At 37.0% G+C, this 23,133-nt stretch overlaps 1 protein-coding gene across 1 annotated transcript in view; it reads left to right on the top strand.

The window, feature by feature from the left end:
* Window positions 1-20,641: 20,641 nt before the first annotated feature.
* Window positions 20,642-23,133, top strand: part of LOC149147216 (uncharacterized) — a 146,495-nt gene continuing 144,003 nt past the window's right edge. Inside the window, exons 1-3 of the mRNA XM_089441225.1 lie at window positions 20,642-20,659; window positions 20,774-21,014; window positions 21,166-21,286. Of these exons, the coding sequence (XP_089297351.1) occupies window positions 21,173-21,286 (114 nt within the window). The 5' untranslated portion in view covers window positions 20,642-20,659; window positions 20,774-21,014; window positions 21,166-21,172. The remainder of the gene's footprint in view (window positions 20,660-20,773; window positions 21,015-21,165; window positions 21,287-23,133) is intronic.

The following is a 23,133-nucleotide window of genomic DNA, read 5'->3' as shown; positions in this document are numbered from 1 at the left end:
GGTGGTAACATTCAATCGTTAGTGCCAAAAATTTCAGGCGGTCCCAAATTTCAAATACATCGGATCGGTGCATGGTACAAACTAGAGCTCAAGCTATGGCCAACGAGAGGACTTACAACCTTGAATCAACATTGAAAGATGTACTGTTGTAGCTGAAGAACTTAAATGAAACACTCTCAAAGGGCAAGGTGGTAGAACGCGCGGAGGCATATATCGGCAATGAAAACATTGAGGGTGAGTCTAGCCAGTCTCTTCACCTCTTTGGCACCCACCAACAATCCCAGCCACGACCACCCAAGCTGGACATGTATAAATTTGATGGCTCTCACCCGGCCACATGGATAGCACAAATGGAGCAATATTTCACACTGAATTATATCATGGATGATGCAACTCAACTTAGTGTGGGTAGCATGTACTTGGACAATGAAAGATGGCAATGGTGGAAATGGCATCAACGTTGCTATGGAAGACCCTTGACTTGGCAGACATTCAAAAAAGCTCTTACGGATCGCTTTGACCATGAATCTAATTTTTTGGGTCGTCTCACTAAGCTTCGACAGACAGGAACAGTGAACGAATATATTACAGCCTTTGAAGCCTTAGCTTTCCACACAGGAGGTCTACACGATGAGTTCTACGTGGAATGTTTTGTCAGTGGTCTCAAAGAAGCCATACAAGCCCACGTCCGATTGCAACACCCTATCTCATGGTTGCATGCTTGCAGGGTAGCTCGTGAAGTAGAACGTGCATTAGTGACCTAGTCCAATCGACCAAATTTCATAGCCAAGGGTCGCCCCACCTAGGCTCAAAGCACTACCCAAACAATCAAGGTTCAAAAGGTGTCACCAGCAGAAATGGCAAAAGAAGAAAGCAAGGGTTGTGTTACTACTATGATGAGAAATACTCCCCCGGACATAAATGCAAGGAGCCCAAATTCTTTCAAATTGATGCTACTAATCACAATTCATCGGGGGAAGCCCCACCACTTAAGGAACCAGAGGAGGAAGAAGAGGACAACCAGCAGGACAATGTACCTGAAGGACCAGTTATCTCGCTGCATGCTTTGGCAGGGATTTCTTCCCCACAAACTCTCAAAATCAAAGGTTTTATTAAGCATCACCCAGTAGTAGTATTGATTGATAGTGGCAGCACACATAACTTTATCCATCAAAGAGTCGCGGAAGTAATGCATTGTTTTGTCCAAGCAGTTTCTAACTTCCAGGTCCAAATAGCTGATGGGGGGACAATGAAATGTGAAGGCCGCTGTGTAAATGTCAAACTTCAAATGGGGGATTATCAGTTAAAGACCCACATGTTTGCCATACACATGGGAGGATGCGACATTGTCCTAGGTGCTGAATGGCTTCGCACACTTGGCCCAATCACAATGGATTTCCAGGAGTTATATATGAGCTTTAAGCAGAACAACCACACACATACCCTCCGCGGACTCCAGGCGGGAGCTCCCTCTATCATTAGCTCACATCGGATGGAAAAATTGTTAAAAAAGGGCCACCATGGAGTTATAGCCCAATTTAATGCCATCCAGGCCTTCGAACCCAATTCTCTTCATATTCATCCTAAGATGCAACAGATCTTAAACAACCATATACTAGTCTTTGACAAGCCTCATGAGCTTCCACCCTCGCAAGGGGAACATGATCATAGCATTACTTTGGTCCGAGGGGCCCAACCACCAAATGCGCGCCCATATAGATATCTATTCGCCCAAAAGAATGAAATTGAAAAAATCATCAAGGAACTCTTAGAAGCAGGCGTCATTCGTCCCAGCATTAGTCCTTATTCATCGCCGGTGGTCATGGTGCTCAAGAAAGATGGGGAATGGCGTATGTGTCCATACTTCAAGGCCCTCAATAAGTTGACGGTCAAAGATAAATGTTGTCGATGATTTGTTGGATGAACTAAATGGGGCTCAATTCTTTACTAAGCTCGACCTTCCCTCGGGCTATCACCAAATTCGCATGAAGGAAGTAGACATTCCAAAGACTGCTTTCCGAACTCATGAAGGCCATTATGAGTTCCTAGTCATGCCATTTGGTCTTTGTAAAGCCCCATCCACTTTTCAGAGCCTTATGAACCACCTGCTCAAACCATATCTCAGAAAATTTGTCCTTGTTTTCTTTGATGACATCCTCATCTACAGTCGCACCTGGGCCACACATCTTCAGCATGTATATCTACTCTTGCAACTGCTCCGCAAGCATAAATTATTTGTCAAGATGTCCAAGTGCTCTTTTGGCATGGAAGAAGTTGAGAATTTTGGCCACATTGTGGGGCGTGACGGTGTCAGGGTGGACCCCAAAAATATCCAGGCAATGCAGGATTGGCCTAAACCAAAGACCTTGAAGAGCTTGAGAGGATTTTTGGGTCTCACAGGATATTATCGCAAATTTGTCTGCAATTATGGTCACATTGCTAGGCCCCTCACTCAACTCCTCAAGAAAAATTCATTCCTCTAGAATGATGAAGCACAAAAGGCCTTTATAGCTCTCAAACATGCCATGTGTTCCACTCTAGTCTTATCACTACCCGAATTCACCAAATCTTCTGTGATTGAATGTGATGCTTCTGGTACGGGTATTGGAGCGGTCTTAATGCAGGAAGGTTGACCCTTGGCCTTCACGAGCCAACAACTAAGTGGGAAGAATCTAGGACAATCTACCTATGAGAAGGAGATGATGGCCATCTTACATGTAGTAGATACCTGGCGACCATACTTATTGGGGTGACGTTTCCAAACCTGCACAGACCATCAAAGCCTTAAATATTTTTTGAAGCAACGCCTATCCTCGCCACAACAAAATAAATGGCTCGCCAAAATGCTGGGATATGATTATGAGATAATTTACAAGAAAGGGCGCGAAATTATTGTAGCAAATGCGTTATCCCACCAATTTGAGGAGGAAAGTACCCTACTCGCAATTTCCCTTCCCATTCCATAATGGATTGAAGAGGCTCGCAAGGAATGGTTTTCACATCCCTGGCTCTCCCAACTCATTAATCAATTGCAGGCGGATCCAAATTCCACAGCAGGCTACTCGTGGCAGGATGAGATTCTTCGCTACAAGGATTGTGTCATAATATCACCAACATGCACCCTCAAAAGCCGCATTTTGGCGGAGTTGCACTCATCTCCCACTGCAGGACATTCAGGCTTTCAAAAGACGTATGCTCGCACTCGAAGATCATTTTTTTGGACAGGCATGAAAAAGGACATTCTTACTTTTGTAGCTAAATGCGACATCTGTCAGTGCCACAAAGGAGAAACAGTCAAATCCCCAGGCACATTACAACCATTGCCCATCCCTGCCTCAATCTAGACCGAGGTTTCTATGGATTTCATTATGGGTCTTCCAAAGTCAGGAAACAAGTTAGTAATCATGGTGGTTGTGGATAGACTTTCTAAGTATGCTCATTTTTGTGCCCTACCCCACCCTTTTCCACCAACTTTAGTCGCTCAATCTTTCATGGATCAGATCTTCAAATTGCATGGCATGCCCACTTCCATTGTGTCTTATTGTGACCCGATCTTCACCAGTAACTTTTGGCAGGAACTCTTCCGACTACAAGGTACCCAACTAAAACTCAGTACTTCTTATCATCCACAAACTGATGGTCAAACTGAAGTAGTCAACAAATGTCTGGAGACCTACCTTAGGTGTTTCAATTCAGAAAAGAAACATCTCTGGGTATAGTGGTTACCTCTAAGCGAATGGTGGTATAACACCAACTATCATGCCACCACCAAAATGACTCCATATGAAGTAGTTTATTGTCAACTCCCTCCTTCCCCTACTTCTTATATCAAGGGATGCTAGAAGGTACAAGCAGTGGATCAACTCCTACAGAACCGCACAACCATGTTGGCCCACCTTAGAGGTAATCTTCGTCAAGCCCAAAACCACATGAAGCAATAGGCAGATCAACATCGCTCAGAACGCCAATTTCAAGAAGGGGATCAGGTATTTTTGAGGCTGCAACCATATAAGCAAACATCACTCAAAGACAAGGGTTGTCAAAAATTATCTCCAAAATTCTACGCACCGTATCAAGTACTTCAACGCATTAGATAAGTCGCCTACAAGCTAGCTTTGCCACCCACTACAAAAATCCATCTACTCTTCCATGTCTCATGCCTCAAGAGAGTGATTGGGAACCATTGCAGAGTTCAAACTAGTCTACCTGAAGTGGATGAAGAAGGGTCAATCTGGCTCCAACCTGAATGGGTTCTTGACACACGAGAACGGCACCTGCGTGGCCACACGATCAAGGAAGTCCTCGTCAAGTGGAAAGACACCTCTCCGGAAGATGCAACTTGGGAACCAGCTACTATCCTTCAGTAGTTTCCGCAGCTTCAGCCTTGAGGACAAGGCTATTCTTATGGGGGAGGGCATGTTAGGGTCCATCCCTAACCCCCTTATTTATGTAATAGGATCGAGTCATAGTTATAGTTAAGTAAAGAGTCAATAAAGCCCATATTAATAATTGTAAGTGGTTAACCCGCATTTAATGAAGGGACCACAGTTAGTTGCAAATGGGCCATGGTATTAGATAGATGGTATTAATAAGAACCATGGTATTGCATGTATGAATCCTATATAAAGGATAGAGACTCCCCTTGAGGAGCATCGTGTCTTATTTTGTAATTGAGCTCAGCTCTATTGGAGGTTGCCCCCTCGAAGAGGCAAGTGAACATTGCTTTCTGAATAATAAAATACTTGTTGTTATTTCTCATTGTTCTATGTTTTCAGTATCTTTCTTCGCATATTTGGTATTCCGGTATCGTCTTACAGGTTAAGACCATAACAAGAAGGATGGCAAAAGCTTGGTGAAATATTCCTTAGTCAAGGAAACTATATTATCAAGATCCTTCAGAAGTTTGGAATGATGGACTATAAATCTATGACAACTCCCATGGTGACTAATCTAAGGAAGTTGAGAGACTTTGAGTCAAATTTGGTAGATCCATCCATGTATCAGAACTTGATTGGCTCGTTGATGTATTTGGTTAATACTAGGCCAGACATTTGCTTTATAAATGAACAATCTGAGCCATTTCCAGGTGGAACACATGCATGATCATTGGATTGCAACAAAGAATGTGTTGAGATATCTGTGTGGTACAATTGATTGTGGATTGAGATATGTCTCAAACAATGATATGCAACTGTAGGGATATACAAATTCTGGTTGGGTAGGGAGTGCAAAAGACATAATGAGTACATCTGGAGGTTGCTTCAATTTGGGCTCTGCCATGATTTCTTGGATGAGCAGGAAGCAAACATCTATTGCACTCAGCACTGCCGAGGCAGAGTATATTGTATCCAATTTAGCAAGTTGTGAAGTAATGTGGCTTCAAAAGTTACTTGTAGGACTATTGATCAAGTGTTGGACTTGATCATGGTATATCATGACAATCAAAGTTGTGTGAACCTTTCAGAGAATCTTGTTTTACATGAAAAGTTGAAGCACATGGACATCAAGTACCACTTCATCAGTGACATGGTGCATAAGGGAGCAATGAAGCTCCAATACATCTTTACTAATGAGAAAATATTTGATATTCTTACAAAGCCTCTATCCAAAACAAAGTTTGTATACTTCAGGGACAAGCTTGGACTTGTTGAGAATGCATCCCTTAATGAGAGGGAGTGTTGATGTGACAACATCAGGGACAAACATTCTCCTTGTGTCAAGTATGTCCAAAATTAAGGAGAATGGTCCAACATAGGAAAAATATTCTTCCTGTATCAAGTATGATGAATGGAATTAGGAAGAATAGTCATACAGGCCCAAGTAGTCATTTGAGTGGGCGCCTTTCAGCATCAGGCTCAGAATGCTCCAGATAGGTTGAGTGAGCATACATAACATCAGGTCAAAAATTACTCATGTAGAGTGTGGCCTTTGGAGATTCACCATGTGTGAAATATATTGACCAGAATGATGGTGAACTAAGACTAGTTTACATACCATGTGTCGGAGGGATGAGAATTATGGTGACTAGTTGATGCTAATGATATACCAGTTGTTAGGAGTACCGATCATGATTATGGTGAGGATACACCATAGGTCAAATATACCCACCAACATTATGGTAACTTGTTGATGTTGTTGATTTACCATATGTCAAAGTTGTTGACCATAATTATGGTAATTGTATGATGTTGATAATGAATTGTTATAACCTTTTCTTAGAGAAAGTTGTCAACAAGAGAATATCTCAATAGTCATTATGAATACCTCCCTGGCTAAGAGGGAGTGTTGAATTTTGTAGCTATTTTCGATATTCATAATTTATTTTTTAGCCCTTGAAATATATAATGAAAATGTAAGACACGTTCTTCATATCATTTTTATTGATTAGCCCTTGAAATCATTAATGTAAGACATGTTTTGCATGTTGGTTTCAAAAGAGAAAATTTTGAATTTTGAATTTTTGGCTCCAAACAGTGTCAAGTCGGCCCCAATGACCAGACACCCATTCAGATCGGCATAACACTATGTATAAGGCATGCAACCTCCTCCACAAGGAACCATTTGATCACTCACACATAAGATATATTTTGGGCATCCAAGAGAAGAAGAAGAAGGATGAAGAAGGGAAAATTCATCTCAAGTATTTCTCTTTCTATATTTGATTTCGCACATGTGACTTTCTCGGCATATTCTAGACAACAAGTGAAATTTATGGGCAAGATACCAAATTTCTGGGTAGCATATTATGGGCAGTAGGGCCAAGTTTTTGGGCAGATTTTGGGAGGTCGAACTTCATCTAAGATAGATCAGAGAAGTGCAAGTTTATTGGGTTGAAGATTGACTTGAAAATAGGGTTGTTTAATCAATTTTGACCATAGAATTGTTGGTCAGATTGACTATCATAATTGACTAACATAATTAGGTGTATCTCTCGTTGAACTGAAGAATTTCTCTAAGGAAAAGGTTGTTGGTTCCCCCCCCCCCAAATAGGTTTTCCCAGGGTAAATCTTGTGTTGTCTTTGTGCATTGTGATCTCTACTATCCTTATGGGTTTATGGTTGAATTTTCGAAGTGTATTTACTTAATGATAAATTGGAAGTGCTAAGAGAATATCTACATCATTATAAGTAATTCTCAGTTTTTCATAAATTAGTGTTTGTATCTATTTCACTTGAAAAATATATAACTACCCCCAAATCTGTGCTGAGATTGTTGTCGAACACTGTCCATATGTCCTGATATCTACTGTAGGTTGGTAATAAAATTAACTCTTGGCATACCATGACAAACCACCAACTAAAGTCCCAATAAAAAGTATATTAGTTGTTGCCCCTAAATTCTTCTCTACATTAGATTGGACCTCTTTCTTTAGAATTTCTAGTTGTTTCCTCCCAGAGACCCAAGTCCTCCGGTCACAACTCGTTCCTCTCCCTTTACATTTGTTGTAAGTCATGGGCGGTGGAGTAACCATAGCTTGCATGCTTAAGCAAGCATGGGGGTGGCCATGCCACCCCCTTCATTAATTCTCGTACTTTTCGTGGGGTGGCGAGCAGAGTCCCCCACTCCTCCATTAACCTTGAAAAACACTCACATTTGGGAATTTTTGAATACAAATTTACATAACCAGTTCCAAATTATTTAATTTTCCATAATATTTTTTTTTTACAATGTCTCTAATATATTGATTTCATATATAAGTATAAGTGTAAGGGGAAAAATAAAGAAAAATAAGAAAAAAATAATATAGAAGTAAGTACAATTTGATTAGTTTTTAAATATATGTTTTAGAAATTTGAAAAGGACTACGAAGTCATAGAGTTTAACTTGTAAAACACTCAACCATAATGAATTGATAAAATGATACAAAGCTCTAATTAAAAGGAAAAAAGGCACTATATTAATAGGTATAATAGAAGCTTCTCCACCTATCAAAGATTAACCTTAGGAGATTTTGGAGGCAATTTTTGACTTGTAAAACTAAAGAAAGTAATATGATTCCCTTTAAGAAATGGACGTCCTACCTTAAAAGCCTTTATGAATCCCTTATTATTGTAGACATCATTTCCAATGCTTATATAGAGAATGAAGTGTTTTTTTATAGAAGACATAAAGTTTGGGATTAAGCAACTTGTAAAAGGGAAATCTAAGGACATTGAAGGCTACCAAGCTAAAATCTTGAAAATAGGAGGGCCTACCCTTATCCCTTATATACACGAGCTCTTCAACACAACAATCAAGTAGGGCTCCCCTAAACCCTAGACTCAAAGTCTCATTGCTTCTTGTTTTAAAAGCAGGGATAAAAGTAATCCATCTAATCACACATGACCATTATGAGTAGCCCCGTCTCATCCAAGCTTTGGAAAAGTACTTTTAAAGAAAGATAAGCAAATGGCTTGAAAGCCATGAAAAAAGAACTAAAATTCAAGCTAGTTTTATAGGATATCATTTGACTGTGGATCATATTGTTACGTTAAGGATTATTGCAAAAGAGTGTCTTAATAATAAAACTAGTCTCTTTTGTTGTTTTGTTGATCTTAGAAAAGCTTTTGACACTATGCGTAGGACTAACCTTTGGAATGTGCTAAAAGAGCTAAAAGTTCCTTATGAAATGCAAACAATTGTTGTAAGGGTGTATGAAAGTGCCATTACTAAGTATAGGAACACTAAGGAGTGGTTGGAAAACATTTATTGTAATATAGGAGTCGAGCAAGGTTGTCCTGTATACCCTACTCTCTTTGGCATTTAAATTGATAAGTTAAAATGTTGGTTGTACTGGCTTAACTCTTCCTCGCATAGTGATCCAAAAATCTATGACTTGATTTGCAAATATAAGTGTGATTATCTTAATGAGTGCATGAAAAGACTAAACTGACGAAATAAAGAGTAACAAAGAGAGAGACAAGAAGAGTTTAGGTTGTTCACAGAGTTAACCCAATGTGAGCTATGTCTTCGGCCCAACTTCCAACGAGTGATCGCTTCATTATGTGATGCAAAGAATGAAGTTTACATTCACCAAATTTTCAACTTGCAACAAAACTCATCCTCTAGCTTGCTACAAAGATGGTGGTTTCTAGAAAACCACTTACTTTCCCTCAAACAACTAAAATAGGGCTCCAAAACCATTATTTTTCCAACATACACAAAGTAACACACAACTTAAAAGAACTTTGGTTCATAATCTTTCCACAAGTTACCCCCCTAACATAGTAGTGAAAGCGCTTTGTTAATATGTTGGAGGTCCCGGGGTCGAGCTTGTGGATCATCAGGATATTTCAAACTTGGTAATATTACCATTGGTTGTTACCAAGGAGGTTATGGGTTCAACCCCACAAACCTTCTATTCCAGACCTTTTGGTGTTGCAAACTTTAAATATAGTTATTGTCGATTCAACGACAAGAAAAATCGTTGGTGCAATGGTAACAAGGATTGGTTGGTTGAGGAAGGTCGCAAGGTTAATCCCTGCCATTGCCATTTATAGACAACTGGAATGTTAATAAACTTTAAATAAAGGTTCAGTCATATCCATATCAAACAACATTAGTTGAAATAACAAAAGTCCATTGGATTTTTTGCCGAGGTCAGGAGTTCGAACCACCCCATCGACCCTTTCACAATCATTTTAAACCTTCTTGGCCAAGTGGAGGCTACCACGTGATGACTCTTGATTGGCCCATGTTATGTATAATCACCTTGCCAATCAGCCTTCCATGTCATGATGCGTCAACCTACCACATCACTGCCACGTCAACATCACATCACTTTGCCATGTGATCACTCGTATGATCTACATGTTAATTGGGCCACCTATCTTGCTACTTGTTAACATTCATAGTGCCACATCAACATCCATACTAGATGTATAACCACGTGTTCTCCTATGGTGCTGCCACATGTCACACCCCACAAATTTTTTGCCCGTTTCTCAAAAACTTTAGAACACAATAACTTTCTCTTATGACATCCATTTGACTTTGTTCAAGTGTTGTTTGAAAGCTCTCAACAAGCTCTTCGACATGGAGAACTTTGCATCAACATTTGAAGATATCACTTTTTATTAATCGTGAGGATTCACCTGGATCACATAGTCATTATTCTTCTTCTTTATGCCGATGACATTATTCTTACGGCATGGAATCCAAGGAAAATTTTAAGGGATAAATTTCACAGACGAGTTAATTTTCTATACTTTTTCCAAAGAAAATAATTACTAATTTCCATTTTTTTCTAAACCAATTTGCCCAAATTTTATAGAATAATATTATTTTACCTTAGAAATTACCAAAAACGTATAGAGACTACATAAGATCATTAGAAATTTGAATATTTCTACAAAAATATTGCTAAATATTTTATAGTTTGCATATTAGGGACTAGTAAGATTCGCTAAGGTTTCTACACTTTCAGATAAATTTTCGTTTTTAAAATTTTCCTTGATGGAATCCCTATGGCTTCAATAATCATCTAAAAATTCTTAAGGACTTTTGCTCTAGGTTGGTGTGACTGTGAGCATACACAAAAAAAGGTCCTCATAATCAAATCCCAAAAGATCATTGATGACACTTTCATATATGATAATAATATTTTGAAGTGTCTTCATACAAATATATTGGAATTGGTATTCATCATGAACTCAATTATAACTATAGTGTTGAAAACGGGATAAAAGGATAAATAGAGGGGGCTTGAAAATGAATGTAAATTAACACAATTTCGTTTGTGGGATAAGAAAAAACTCCTATTCGATACTCTTGTCACTCTTTTTATTTTATACAAGTGCAAAGTTTGGTGATGCAATATCTCCAAAGAATCTTGGAGAAGGATAGAGAAAATATAAAAGAAATTTATAACATATAATTTCAATATTAAAAGCAATACACCGTATCATATCCTCCTCATAGAAATGAACATCTCCCTTATTGAGTGCATCACCATGATTAGGTACTTAATGTATAAGAATAAGATAAACACTAATAGCAAGAGGCTTCCAAAATTGCTTCCAACTCCAACCATAAACACTAGTAGCTAAATCAAGGATGGCATCAAGATGCCAAGTTTCTACTAAATCATCGGGGAATACAAGAAAATGACATCCTATAGGATATCAATACTATTAAAAATATTACATTTAGTTTTAAAGAGAATTTATGGCACAATAAAGAGTTAGAGAAGAAAATGAAGCTAAGATACTACTAGGAGGTGGTGAACCTTAATGTGAAAGATCAACATATCTTTCAATTTTTTACTAACACAAAGAAAAACAAATTAACATTGCTAAAATATGAACCAACTTCCATAACCTATATAACAAAATTGGGTGTCGAATATATCCCAAAACACCATGGGATGCAAGAATATGTCATCTTTGTGACACTAAAAGGATTGAAGATGAAAGTCACTTTCTCATGGGGTGCTTTGTATATACCCAAATTAGAACTCAATTTCAAAATATTTGTTATAATATTGGCCTTCTTAAACTTCTTAGTCATCAAAATCATGGTAATCTCGAAACGCTTCTTTTACTACATTTTGAATGTAGAAATAAAATTACAAAGAAATCTAAATCATCTTTACCTTTTTTAATGTCCAATGAATTAATTACAATCTCAATAAACATTAAACATGATTAAAACTATCCTAGATCCATCTTAACTCCAGATCTACCAAACCCCTACAGGGATCAAATCTCCTTACACTTTAAAAGAGGTTTGCATCTCAAGAGATTTGATCCCTCTCCGCGCTTGGTAGATCTAAAGTTAAGATGAATCTAGGTTGGTTTTATTATTAATTATAATTATAATTATTAATTTTATATTTTATTTTATTTTTAGTTTTATGTAATTTGACTAGTCAAAATGTTTTATTGATAATTATCATGAATTTTTATTTTTTTTTGAACTAGTCAAAATGTGTAAAGGACATTAGAACATCTCTACAAACTGGGCTTGAGAGTGTCTCTGTAGGCAATTACTCTCAACCTTCTATTAATTTTTAATTGATCCCACAAGTAAATGTTTACAATGATTTACACTACTATAACATCTCCTTAATAACTCTTAAATTTAATTTTAAAAATGCTATAAAATAAAATATTATAGAAATGAGTTATGGTTTTTGGGCAAGTGGTATTGATAAGCCATGATATTGTAACAAAGCCTATTTACAAGTTAATAATATTCATGGTTAAATGGGGTTGAATATCTATGGTTAAGAATTTTGTTATATTGTATGTTCACTGTAATTATTAAGTTTTAATTTTTAAACATAGTTAAGAATCTTTTTATATTGTAAATATATAATATTTTATATGCTTATTAATTCATTTTTTTGTAAGATTGGCAGACTACATCATCATCATGTCCAATATATATTTTTTTTGATAAGCTTGGTAGGACTCTCTCTCATTTTCGAGATTTTACATGTCCGTTATTCACCCCATTTTTTAGGAAGGTAGCACAAGAATCGAACCCAAGATCTCCGATTCGGTGAGACTTCATTCCACGGCCACTGCCACTTGAGCTACCCCTTGTGGACATCATGTCCAATATATTAATTTAAAAAATGTTATATAATTAAATTAAACTAAAGTATTTATATAAAAATTTGATTTTAAAACGAGTTATGGTTTTTGGATATGTGGTATTGATAAGTCATGGTATTGGCCCATTGTATTGTAAGAAAATCTATTTAGAAGTTAATAATATGCTTGTAAAATTAGGTGAATATTCACGGTTAAGAATCTTGTTATATTGTACATATTAATTTTTTATATGTTTATTAATTTATTTATTTTTGCAAGCTTGGTAGGACTATATCTTCATCATGTCCAATATATCACCCTGATCGGGTGGGGAATTGGACCGGTGACTTCACATCAAGGAGACGAGATCACCATCTATCCAAGACCCCTTGGACACTTATTAATTAAATTTAAGTATGTTTACAAAATCATTATTTTGATTATATGGTAAAATGGATGTTAATTTATAACTACTATTTATATGTTATATATTTTCATGTCATATGTATATTACGATTTTCTTTTATCTAAACAATTGTTTATAATTTTATTAATAAAAACAAAATTATAACGTAAGAAAATTGAATTTAAAAAATATTTACATGTAATGTCTAAAAAAGGACACAATAATAATTTAATATTTCATTTTAATATTGTAATTTTTTAAATTCAAAATAATATTAATAGCTCATTTCTCAATTTTAAATTTCAATATCTATACAATAAAGTTTTGTAACATTATAAATTATACATTACATTTATTTTATATTTAATAATATTACAATAAATTTATTTTTACTTACAATGTTTGATTTTTTTAATTATTTGAAATACACACTTTTGGTATTAACAATAAATAGATTACATAACAATTTTATTTCATATTAAAACTAGTCTAGATCAATCTTAACTCTGGATCTATATCTTTTCACTTTAAAAAAGGTTTGATGTCAAGAGATTTTTTATTTTTACATTATTTTGACTGAGTCAATATGTTCAAAGGACATTACAACATGCCTACGAGTGCCTCTCTAGGAAATTCTTTTTTGAGTTGTCCTTAGTGAGACTTTTTGGAAGCTTTTCCGGTGGGTTTTTTTCGTCTAATTTCTCTAAAATCCGTAGAAATTTATTGAAATCACAATTTTGATGGGTAACCCCTGCACAATGCAAGTGCCCTAGGGGTTTTTCACGGCACTGAATCCATATATACAGTCAAAAAACCAATTTAAATAACACAAATCAAGATTTCACCTCAATGTAACCTTTTATTATTTTTTAATTGATACCACATGTAAATGTTTACAAACATTTACACCACTACAACAAATCCCCAATAGCTTTTAAATTTAATTAAAAAAATAAAATATTTATAAAATATTTTGATTTTGAAATGAATTATGGTTTTTTGGGTAAGTGGTATTGATAAGCCATGATATTCACCTAGGGTATTATAACAAACCCTATTTACAAGTTAATGATATCCATGGTAAAATGGGGTGAATATCAAAAGTTAAATTTTTGTTATATTATATGTAGAAAATCATGTAGATTCACAAGCTCATGCAATTTACTAAAGCACATGACAAGAATCTACTTCTACTTTCAACTAGCGGAAGCCAATAGATCGATGAAAACAATAATAGCAAGAGGAAGACAAATCAATGGCACATAACACAATAAATATCCAGGGAAAGCCAAAGCTCAAAACCCCACTATCTATATTGCATTAATGAGAAATCCAAGATGACATTACAATGCTTGTTCTCACAAGAACAATCTTAGCACTCAGTAAAATCAATCTCCAACTCACAAGCAAACCCTTGGCCAACACTTAGCCAATTCTCTTGCTCTCCAAGTCCCTATTTTCTTGTGTAATTCCTATGGCTGATTAGCCCATATTAAAGGGAAACCAGTGCATCCAAAACTACACAATCCCTTCAAGGATCAGTTCATGATTGCATGCACTATCTGTACAATTCGAAAAATTATACAACAAATATTACACTGTCCCTGCACTCTAGTCTCAACTAGGTCTTTCTCAAAATCGACATGCATGAGTTTTTGATGAGGGAATCTTTAGTTAACTGGAGTAGCACTAGTTAATGCATTATTGCACCAACTGACTATTAACTCACCATTAGTTCCTCGAATAGTTTGGAACTAATTTAACTGGACTTAACTCAATAAACTGAGTTAACTAATTACAACTTATACTTAACTCATCATGGACCCCTATAATATAGGGAGAACATATACATTCGAATTCCTAAGTTAACTGAGTCAATTCCCTCTAGTTAACTATTACAAGTTGCTACGAGAATAAAAATCAATTTTAATTCTCAATTTAATTCAAGGATAAATTAAACTAAAATTTCTGAATTATATTTTTATCATTTCTTGTTGCTATTTTCAACACTCCCTCTCAACAAGAAAGGAATTCAACTCGATCTTGATCTTGAACCTTTGGAATGTTTTGCATGCAACACTTCTGTCTAGTGTTGTTGCTCTAGCAACCCCAGAAACAAAAAACATCCAACCTGAATTAGAATGATGCCTCTGTCATCAAAGTCTCTGACTACTATTGCCTCTGTCGACTGAAAACTCTGCGCTTCTTTTGACTCTGCCTTTTTGCACTATTGGCAACCCTTCTCTATGCTTCTTTAGTATCTGACTGCTCTAACCTTTGTCACTTTGATTTTTGACTGCATCAATCCCACTGATTCCTCTTGCTACTATGTACTTTGGGCTCTTGTAGCAAGGTATGATCCATGAGATAAAACCACTCAATGGACCCTGCCCAATTTCAGCCCTCTTGGGACTATCACTTCACATCACCCCACCTCACACCTAGAGGTATGGTTGCATGTGATCCCTTTGCTCACCTGGCTTGAAATTCCCCCCTACTAGAGCTCTCTGCATGACTGGATGCCTCCACTCGGTCTCCTCTTAGCATCTCCAATTGTGGCTGCTCCACAATTGTCTGAGACTTCTTCTTCTCTACTTAAGTGGATCTCTCCACTCGGTCTCCTCTTAGCTTCTCTAGATGTGGCTACTCCACAACTTTCTGAAGCTGCTTCAGAGGCTTATTCTAGGGCTGCATGTTGAGAGGTAATTTTCTCTCCCTCTCAACCACCAAGTCTCTAACCTTTGCCTCGCTCCTCAAGGCTTTGCATTTATCTTGAAGCTCAAGAGCATACAGGTTCTTGACTGTGCACCGATCTGTTTCACCTGTCTCGTGGTGATGTGTCTAAGGAAAACCTTTCCCTTACTAAAAACCACATCATAGCCACGGTCTTCCAATACCGCGACTGAAACAAGATTCTTCTTTAGTCCTGGAACATACATCACATCTGTGATCCTAAGAGGGGAGCCAGACTCCCTCTGAAAGGTAACCGTACCGATCCCGATAGCTCTATACCTCTCGTCATCTCCAAACTCTATGCTCTACTTGAGGTCTTTCTCCTCAAAATCACTAAAGAGATCTCTATTCCTCGTCATATGGAATGAGGCACCGTTGTCAAGATACCACATGCCTCCCATGGTAGTGTCGGCCATGCATGCAATGAGAGTGAAATCAAGTTCAAATTGTGAAGCTAGAGCTTCACCTGCTGCTGCTACTGTCAGCTCCTTCTTGCTTGCTTTCTTTTGTGGGCAGTTCTTGGCATAGTGCCCGTGCTCATGACAATGAAAACACTTGACTTTCGTCAAGTCCATCTTCTTTCCACCCTCCTTGGCTTGGGACATCTTTCCCTTGGCCTTCTTTGCCTTACTCGCTAAGGAAATATCCGCTTACGCTTCCTTGGAATAGGTCCCATATCTGATGTTCCTCCTGATCTCTTCTTGCATCAAATCTGACCACAGTTGTTCCCAATCTGGAAGCTTCTCCCAACCATTGACAGAGTCCTGATAACTATGCCAACTCTTTGGGAGTCCTAGAAGAGCTAGGCTCACCATATCATCCTCAACAACCGTGATTCCAACACTTCCAAGTTCATCACGACATTGAGTGAACTTGGTCAAGTAATTTGGAATTGAGTTGCCCACCTCCATCTTGATTTTTCGAATTTTATCTTTTAGTGCCAACTTCCTTTGGTCACTGTTGTTATGGAAAAGGTCCTTCACTGCTTTCCATATAACATCCGAAGTTCCTTCCCATGGAGATTCGAGATAATGTGGTCTCGAACTCCCTCAAGGATTTTCCACCTCGCTCGTGCCACACACTTCTTCCATTTCGCCAAATTCCGAGCATCCGATGTTGGTGCCTTAGGAATGTCCTGATCAATGAATTCCTTCAAGCCATTATCCTCCAACACAACCTCTATCCTATCCTTCTAGGCTATATAATTCGAGCTGCCATCCAAGGCATACTCGAGCCGCAAACCGTAGAATGTCATCTGTTGATCCTCAAGGATGTATTGCAAATTCGAATTTCACTTGTAACCCAAAACTCAAAACTTTGAAATCTCCTCTAGTATATTATTCTCAACTTTGATACCATGTAGAAAATCTTGTAGATTCACAAGCTCATGCAATTTACTAAAGCACATGACAAGAATCTACTTCTACTTTCAACCAACATAAGCCAATAGATCGATGAAAACAATAATTGCAAGAGGAAGACAAATCAATGTCACATAACACAATAAATATCCAGGGAAAGCCACAACTCAAAACCCCACTATCTGTATTGCATTAATCAGAAATCTAAGATGAGATTACAATGCTTGTTCTCACAAGAACAATCCCAACACTCAGTAAAATCAATCTCCAACTCACAAGCAAACTATTGGTTAACACTTAGCCAATTCTCTTGCTCTCCAAGTCCCTATTTCCTTGCGCAATTCCTATGGTTGATTAGGCCATCTTAAAGGGAAACCAATGCATCCAAAATTGCACAATCCCTTCAAGGATCAATTCATGATTGCATGGACTATCTGTACAACTCAGAAAATTATACAACAAATAATACAATGTCCTTGCACTCTAGTCTCAACTGGGTCTTTCTCAGAATTGACATGCATGAGTTTCTGATGAGAGAATCTTTAGTTAACTGGAGTAGCAGTAGTTAATGCATTAGTGCACCAACTCACTCTTAACTCACTATTAGTTCCTAAAATAGTTTGGAACTAATTTAACTGGACTTAACTCAGTAAACTGAGTTAATTAATTACAACTCATACTTAACTCATCGTGGACCCTATAACATAGGGAGAACATATACATGACGTCAAATACTTCTAACTTGAAATTCCTAAGTTAACTAAGTCGGCTCTAGTTAACTATTACAAGTTGCTATAAGGATAAAATTCGATTTTAATTCTCAGTTTAAGTCAAGGATAAATTAAACTTGAATTTCTTGATTCTATTTTTATCATTTCTTGTTGCTAATTTCAACATGTTTAGTATTAGGTTTTATTTTAAAAAATATTATAAAATTAAATTAAAGTAAAATATCTATAAAAAAATTGATTTTAAAGTGAGTTATGGTTCCTGGGTATGCGGTTAAGAATATTGTTATATTGTGAATATTAAAGTTTTATGTGCTTATTAATTAAATTTAAATATGGCAAACATTATTTTGATTTGTATGGATGTTAATTTATAACTACTATTTATAAGTTATATATTTTCATGTCATACATATAACATTACCATCTCACCCCTACACATCTACCCTATACACTCGTTGCAAAAAAATAAAAATATTTGAAATTTTATTTTATATATAGCTTAATTAATTAAAAAATGAGATATATTAAAATTAATTTTAATTAAATGATAATTATCATAGTGTTTATCATGAATTCAATATGTTACTTATTAAAATGAAATATGGCTAGGATAACACTTCTTTTTCACTTCATTTCAATTAACAAGATATGTTTTTTTTGTTTTCCCATGTTAAATTGTTTGGGGAAAACACTTGATACTTTCCATTATTTTCAAGGATGGTATCCATGATAAACTTTAGAATCTTCAAGACACAAGGTCAATCAACAACATGGCTAAAGTGATTGTAACAATATACTCATTGAGAGCTTTAGCCATGAGATTTAGACTAGTTGGTTTGTGTAGGCGTTAGTCCCCTTTAGGTCACTCGTTCAAATCTCGTAAAGAGGGGATGAGGCTGGTAGCGATTTGTAGGGGTTAAAAATTGTCCCAAGAGGCAAATCATTTTTCATTCTAGTAAACCACTTTTCAAAATGGCTAACATGTTGGACTAAAGACTAACAAGCATAGCTAGAACATGTAGATAGAAAAAGCATCAAAACATTGAGACCTACCAAAGATGGGAAACTAGGCCTAATCATGGCAAAGTCAAGAATTGGCCATAATGGGAAACCGGGTTTGCTTATACAAAAAAATATTGTTGTAAAGAGGGGATGATACTGGTAGCGATTTGTAGGGGTTAAAAATTGTCCCAAGAGGCAAATCATTTTTCATTCTAGTCACCCACTTTTCAAAATGGCCTAACATGTTGGACTAAAGACTGAAAAGCATAGCTAGAACATGTAGAAAGAAAAAGCATCAAAACATCCAGACCTACCTAAGATGGGAAACTAGGCTTAATCATGGCAAATTCAAGACCTGACCATAATGGGAAACCGGGTTTGCTTAAACAAAAACATATTGGTGTGACTCCTTCAGGCCTTCCCTTGAAGGAAACCAAAGGGTCCTTTAATTGTCACAATGTAGTTCTCCATAGTGGTAGACTATGTGCCAAAAGAAACAGCATGCAAGTAAGTATCAAATAAGGGTGGTGTGACGTGCCCTCTTTTAGGAAGACCATAATACAATGAGGGTACGCTAAGATGACCTACACACCTATGCCACTATTTTGCCTTTCTATTTCTTAACCAACCATGAAACCAAGGTGTTTAATAGCTAATTTCGCTTCTCTAGTATCTCCAAGTGTGCATAGATGTCCTACTTATCCTAGTGTTGACCTTGTAGAACATGGGCCATGAAAGTCTTCATGTGCCAATATAGCTCTAGAAGTCGTTGATATTTCGTTTCTCTAGTGTGGGTGAAACTTAGGTCTATGACAAAAGGGAGTGTTTCTACTCAATTTGGGCCTTGTCCTGGAGAGTTCAAGAACCTTGAACTCCTTCCTCAATCAATTGCACTTGATGTTGTTGAATTGGTGAGGTGGAGTGGAGTGACAAAATGCTTACTGTGCAACCATTATGTTTGTTTAAGCCTCAATCCATTGAGGAGGGGGATTACAGAGGGATTTGTCTTTGCACCATGGAACTAAAGAGATGATCTTCTACTTAAATTTGGAAGATGTTAGCTATGGTTGGCATGGTGGATGCAGTTAAATGTAGGTGACATTCCTTGTGGGTCTCCCTAAATCCCTCTACCAGAGTTATAATGAACCACATAATCATCAAGGGTGGGTAAGATTTGAGCCTGATCCATTGTACTACTCTATTTTACTTGCCAATCATTTCCGTGATGTTGAGTAGTGTCATTAACTCCCTCTTGTTCCTACATCAAATCACCTTGTACTTCATTGTTCCCAAGCTTGCATGGCGTATACTCCCCATGCATGTTAACATGAATGTCGTTTGTGGTGTGCAGGGATGTAGGAGCGAAGCTTGAGGTCCTATATGTGGAGTATGCATCAACCTATGTTGAAGGCCTATCACTAACTATTGCGTTTGCCATATATCCACTAAGCACCCAACTAGTGAAGCCGTGATATATATATATATATATATATATCCACTAAACACCCAACTAGAGAGACCGTGATATATATATATATATATATCCACTAAACACCCAACTAGAAAGACCGTGATATATATATATATATATATATATAAGTAAAACTACATATAAATTTTGATAATTTTAATATTAACAAATACCTTAATAATACACCCACTCACTATTTATTTAAGTTCCATAAATTTAATATTCATTATAATTAATTTAATGAATTATAAAATTTATTATTAGTTTATCATGATTTTTGTTTTAAAAATAATTATATATTAAAAAAGTTAATGGATTTTGCCATCACGTTACCTTTACTTTTTAAGTGGCATTCCATCAGGGTTAAAAATCTATTTGGAAGGCATAGATAAATTAATTGACTCCTTGCCAATTACGTTCTCTTTCCGCTTCAGCAAGTATGGTTTGTGTTCTGGATAATATTTTATAAATGATTCCAGTACAATTTAGCCACCCAGAATCCAATTCTAAACACGCCATTAACGCTTTCTAAATAAAAATCCACATCGCAGGCTGCAGCCCATTTGATCGAAAGCTGGAGTCCGGTGAGACGCCTGAACAAACTCCACACGACAGTCTGACAGCATTCGTCCGATAAATTAACATCAAAACTTGCTTATTCGAAGCAAAATCTTAACACAACTACCACATTCAATGCGAGCAGACATGAATTCAATGCAATCCACCACAGTCAACATCATCAGAGGCCTCTGTACCAGAACCCTCGAATACCAACAGCTGCCTCGCCTCACGGTCATTCCCTCTGCTATGATTTTACCTTCACTCGTTCCGCATTGGACTGGCTCTCTTGTCCCGCTTGGATCTCTAGTGTTCTGCCAGCCTACTGCATACATACTTTAAAGCAGCATCTTCTGAATAATATTTGGGTTTGTTTTGTGGGTAGGCTTTAAATGCGTGCCATGAGGTCGCCTCTGCTTGCATTGGCTTGCATCCTCACCGGAGGTTGGATGTTCAATGGGATCACATTCAACTGCACTTCGGCCTACGCCGACGTTCTTCCAAAGGTGCGTGGGTAGCATTCCGTCATATAGAGTATTCGTTCCCTGGTCTTTTTGTGGGCGCTTTCATTTTAATTCACGAGTAGAGCTACTCAAACGATGAGAAGTTGAAAACTATTCATTTATTTCCTGCGAATAGCGGCCGTTCTTTCTGTTGTGTTTGAACAGAACTACCCCTGGTTTTTAAATGAATTGAGATTAAAATGTTGTAATTGGATTCAGTGAGAGGGAGTCGGTTAGGTTTCTGATTACATTTTTCCCGTTTAAATTACTAAATTTTTGCAAGGGACATTGAAATTCAAATGATGATCTAGTGGAATTGGAGTAAAATCCTGATGGGGATTAAGTGGCAATTGACTTAGAGATCAAGAACATTCATTTTCAGAACCAGTGGATGATCATGAAACCCACTTCGTTGACTTGTGTAGAATCCTCACCCCCGCTTTTTTCTCAACTCCAGATGGTAAAGGGACAGGTGGGTTAATTTGGGTAGATATTTTGTCGTGTGACTGTGAGAGTGGAACACATCCTTAGCGAATGCACCTGCTATCTTGCGTTTGGCCACCAGATCAAACCCACAATCTTGAATTGCAAATTGTATGGTTTCTGGGATGGATTGATTGTCCGGGGTGACTATTTCTACACACTTGTTGATTATGGCCATATTTGTTAAGTAGACTTGGTGGGCAGATCTTAGCAGAGTTTACCGGACACATAATCTTTGATGGCATCTTTCATTTGTCCCCGAGTGAAACTTGTGCCATATGGATGCAGCTATCCCAGATTTTGCAAGAGCATGCTATGACTGTCTTTGGGATGGCTAGTCCTATGAATAGGTAAAAAATAGCTATAGTTGCCGGACTTATGTTTTAAAACACAGTTTATTAGGGTCATATTTTCGTGGCACACATATCTCTCCATTCTATTTTTTTAAAGGTTAGGAAAACCTGCGTCTGTTTTGCTATTAATATAAGAAAAAAAATATGAAATCCGAAGAATACTTCTCACATCCATGTACTTCTCACATTCATGGATGGCATCCCAGTAAACCCATTAGTAGGCACCTGCTGGGATGGAGCCAGATGCCCAAAAGCATTGGCCACAACCGGTTGAGCTAACTTCCTGGGTTTCCATTAATATTTATTATTAAAGACCATTTAAATAAAAAGGACCACAAGGATGGGCCAACACAAGCGCAAGCAAAATGGCAACAAAGGCCCACTAATTTGACTGAATATTTATTATTAACGGCCATTTAAATTTAAGGCATTGAAAATAAAAAAGGACCACAAGGATGGGCCAACACAAGACAAGCGCAAGCAAAATGGCAACAAAGGCTCACTAATTTGACCGAATTCTACCAGTTTGATTGAAGTGTAACCAACTTGGTCTTGCTAGTTTTAACTTCTAGATGAGTCGTGAGTTTGATTACTTTTGATTTGAAATGACACTTATCCATTTTGGCCAAGTCATGCCATGCAGCATAAGTTTCATGGCAAGCCAGTGAATCAAGTCAATTTGGTGAGTTTTCTGAGTAAACGACAAATTACTAGCTTATTTCATCCAAGTTTACAAGTTTGGCGTAATTTATCTTTTCCTTTATTTATTTATTTCTTCCAAAGAAAAAAAATCCTTATATTTGATATTTCAGAGGTTGAAATTTGAAATCAATATATACATTTGATTGTCGTGTACGGACTCCAAAAACTAAAATCAAGAACTATCTAGGCCCTGCCTATATAAAAAAATACTAAGTCTACATATCACAGATGATAGCCTTCCTGTAGCACATTGAATGTACTAAAGACCATCGTCACAGAGAAACAGATATCAAATTAGATCAAATCATGATA

This window comes from Pinus tabuliformis, chromosome 9 (assembly GCF_031772625.1).
Source record: "Pinus tabuliformis cultivar Carrire ecotype Pingquan chromosome 9, CPIR1, whole genome shotgun sequence".
Taxonomy (NCBI): Eukaryota; Viridiplantae; Streptophyta; class Pinopsida; order Pinales; family Pinaceae; genus Pinus; species Pinus tabuliformis.
The sequence above is the reverse complement of the archived record's forward strand: the minus strand, read 5'-3'. Positions and strand labels throughout refer to the sequence as shown.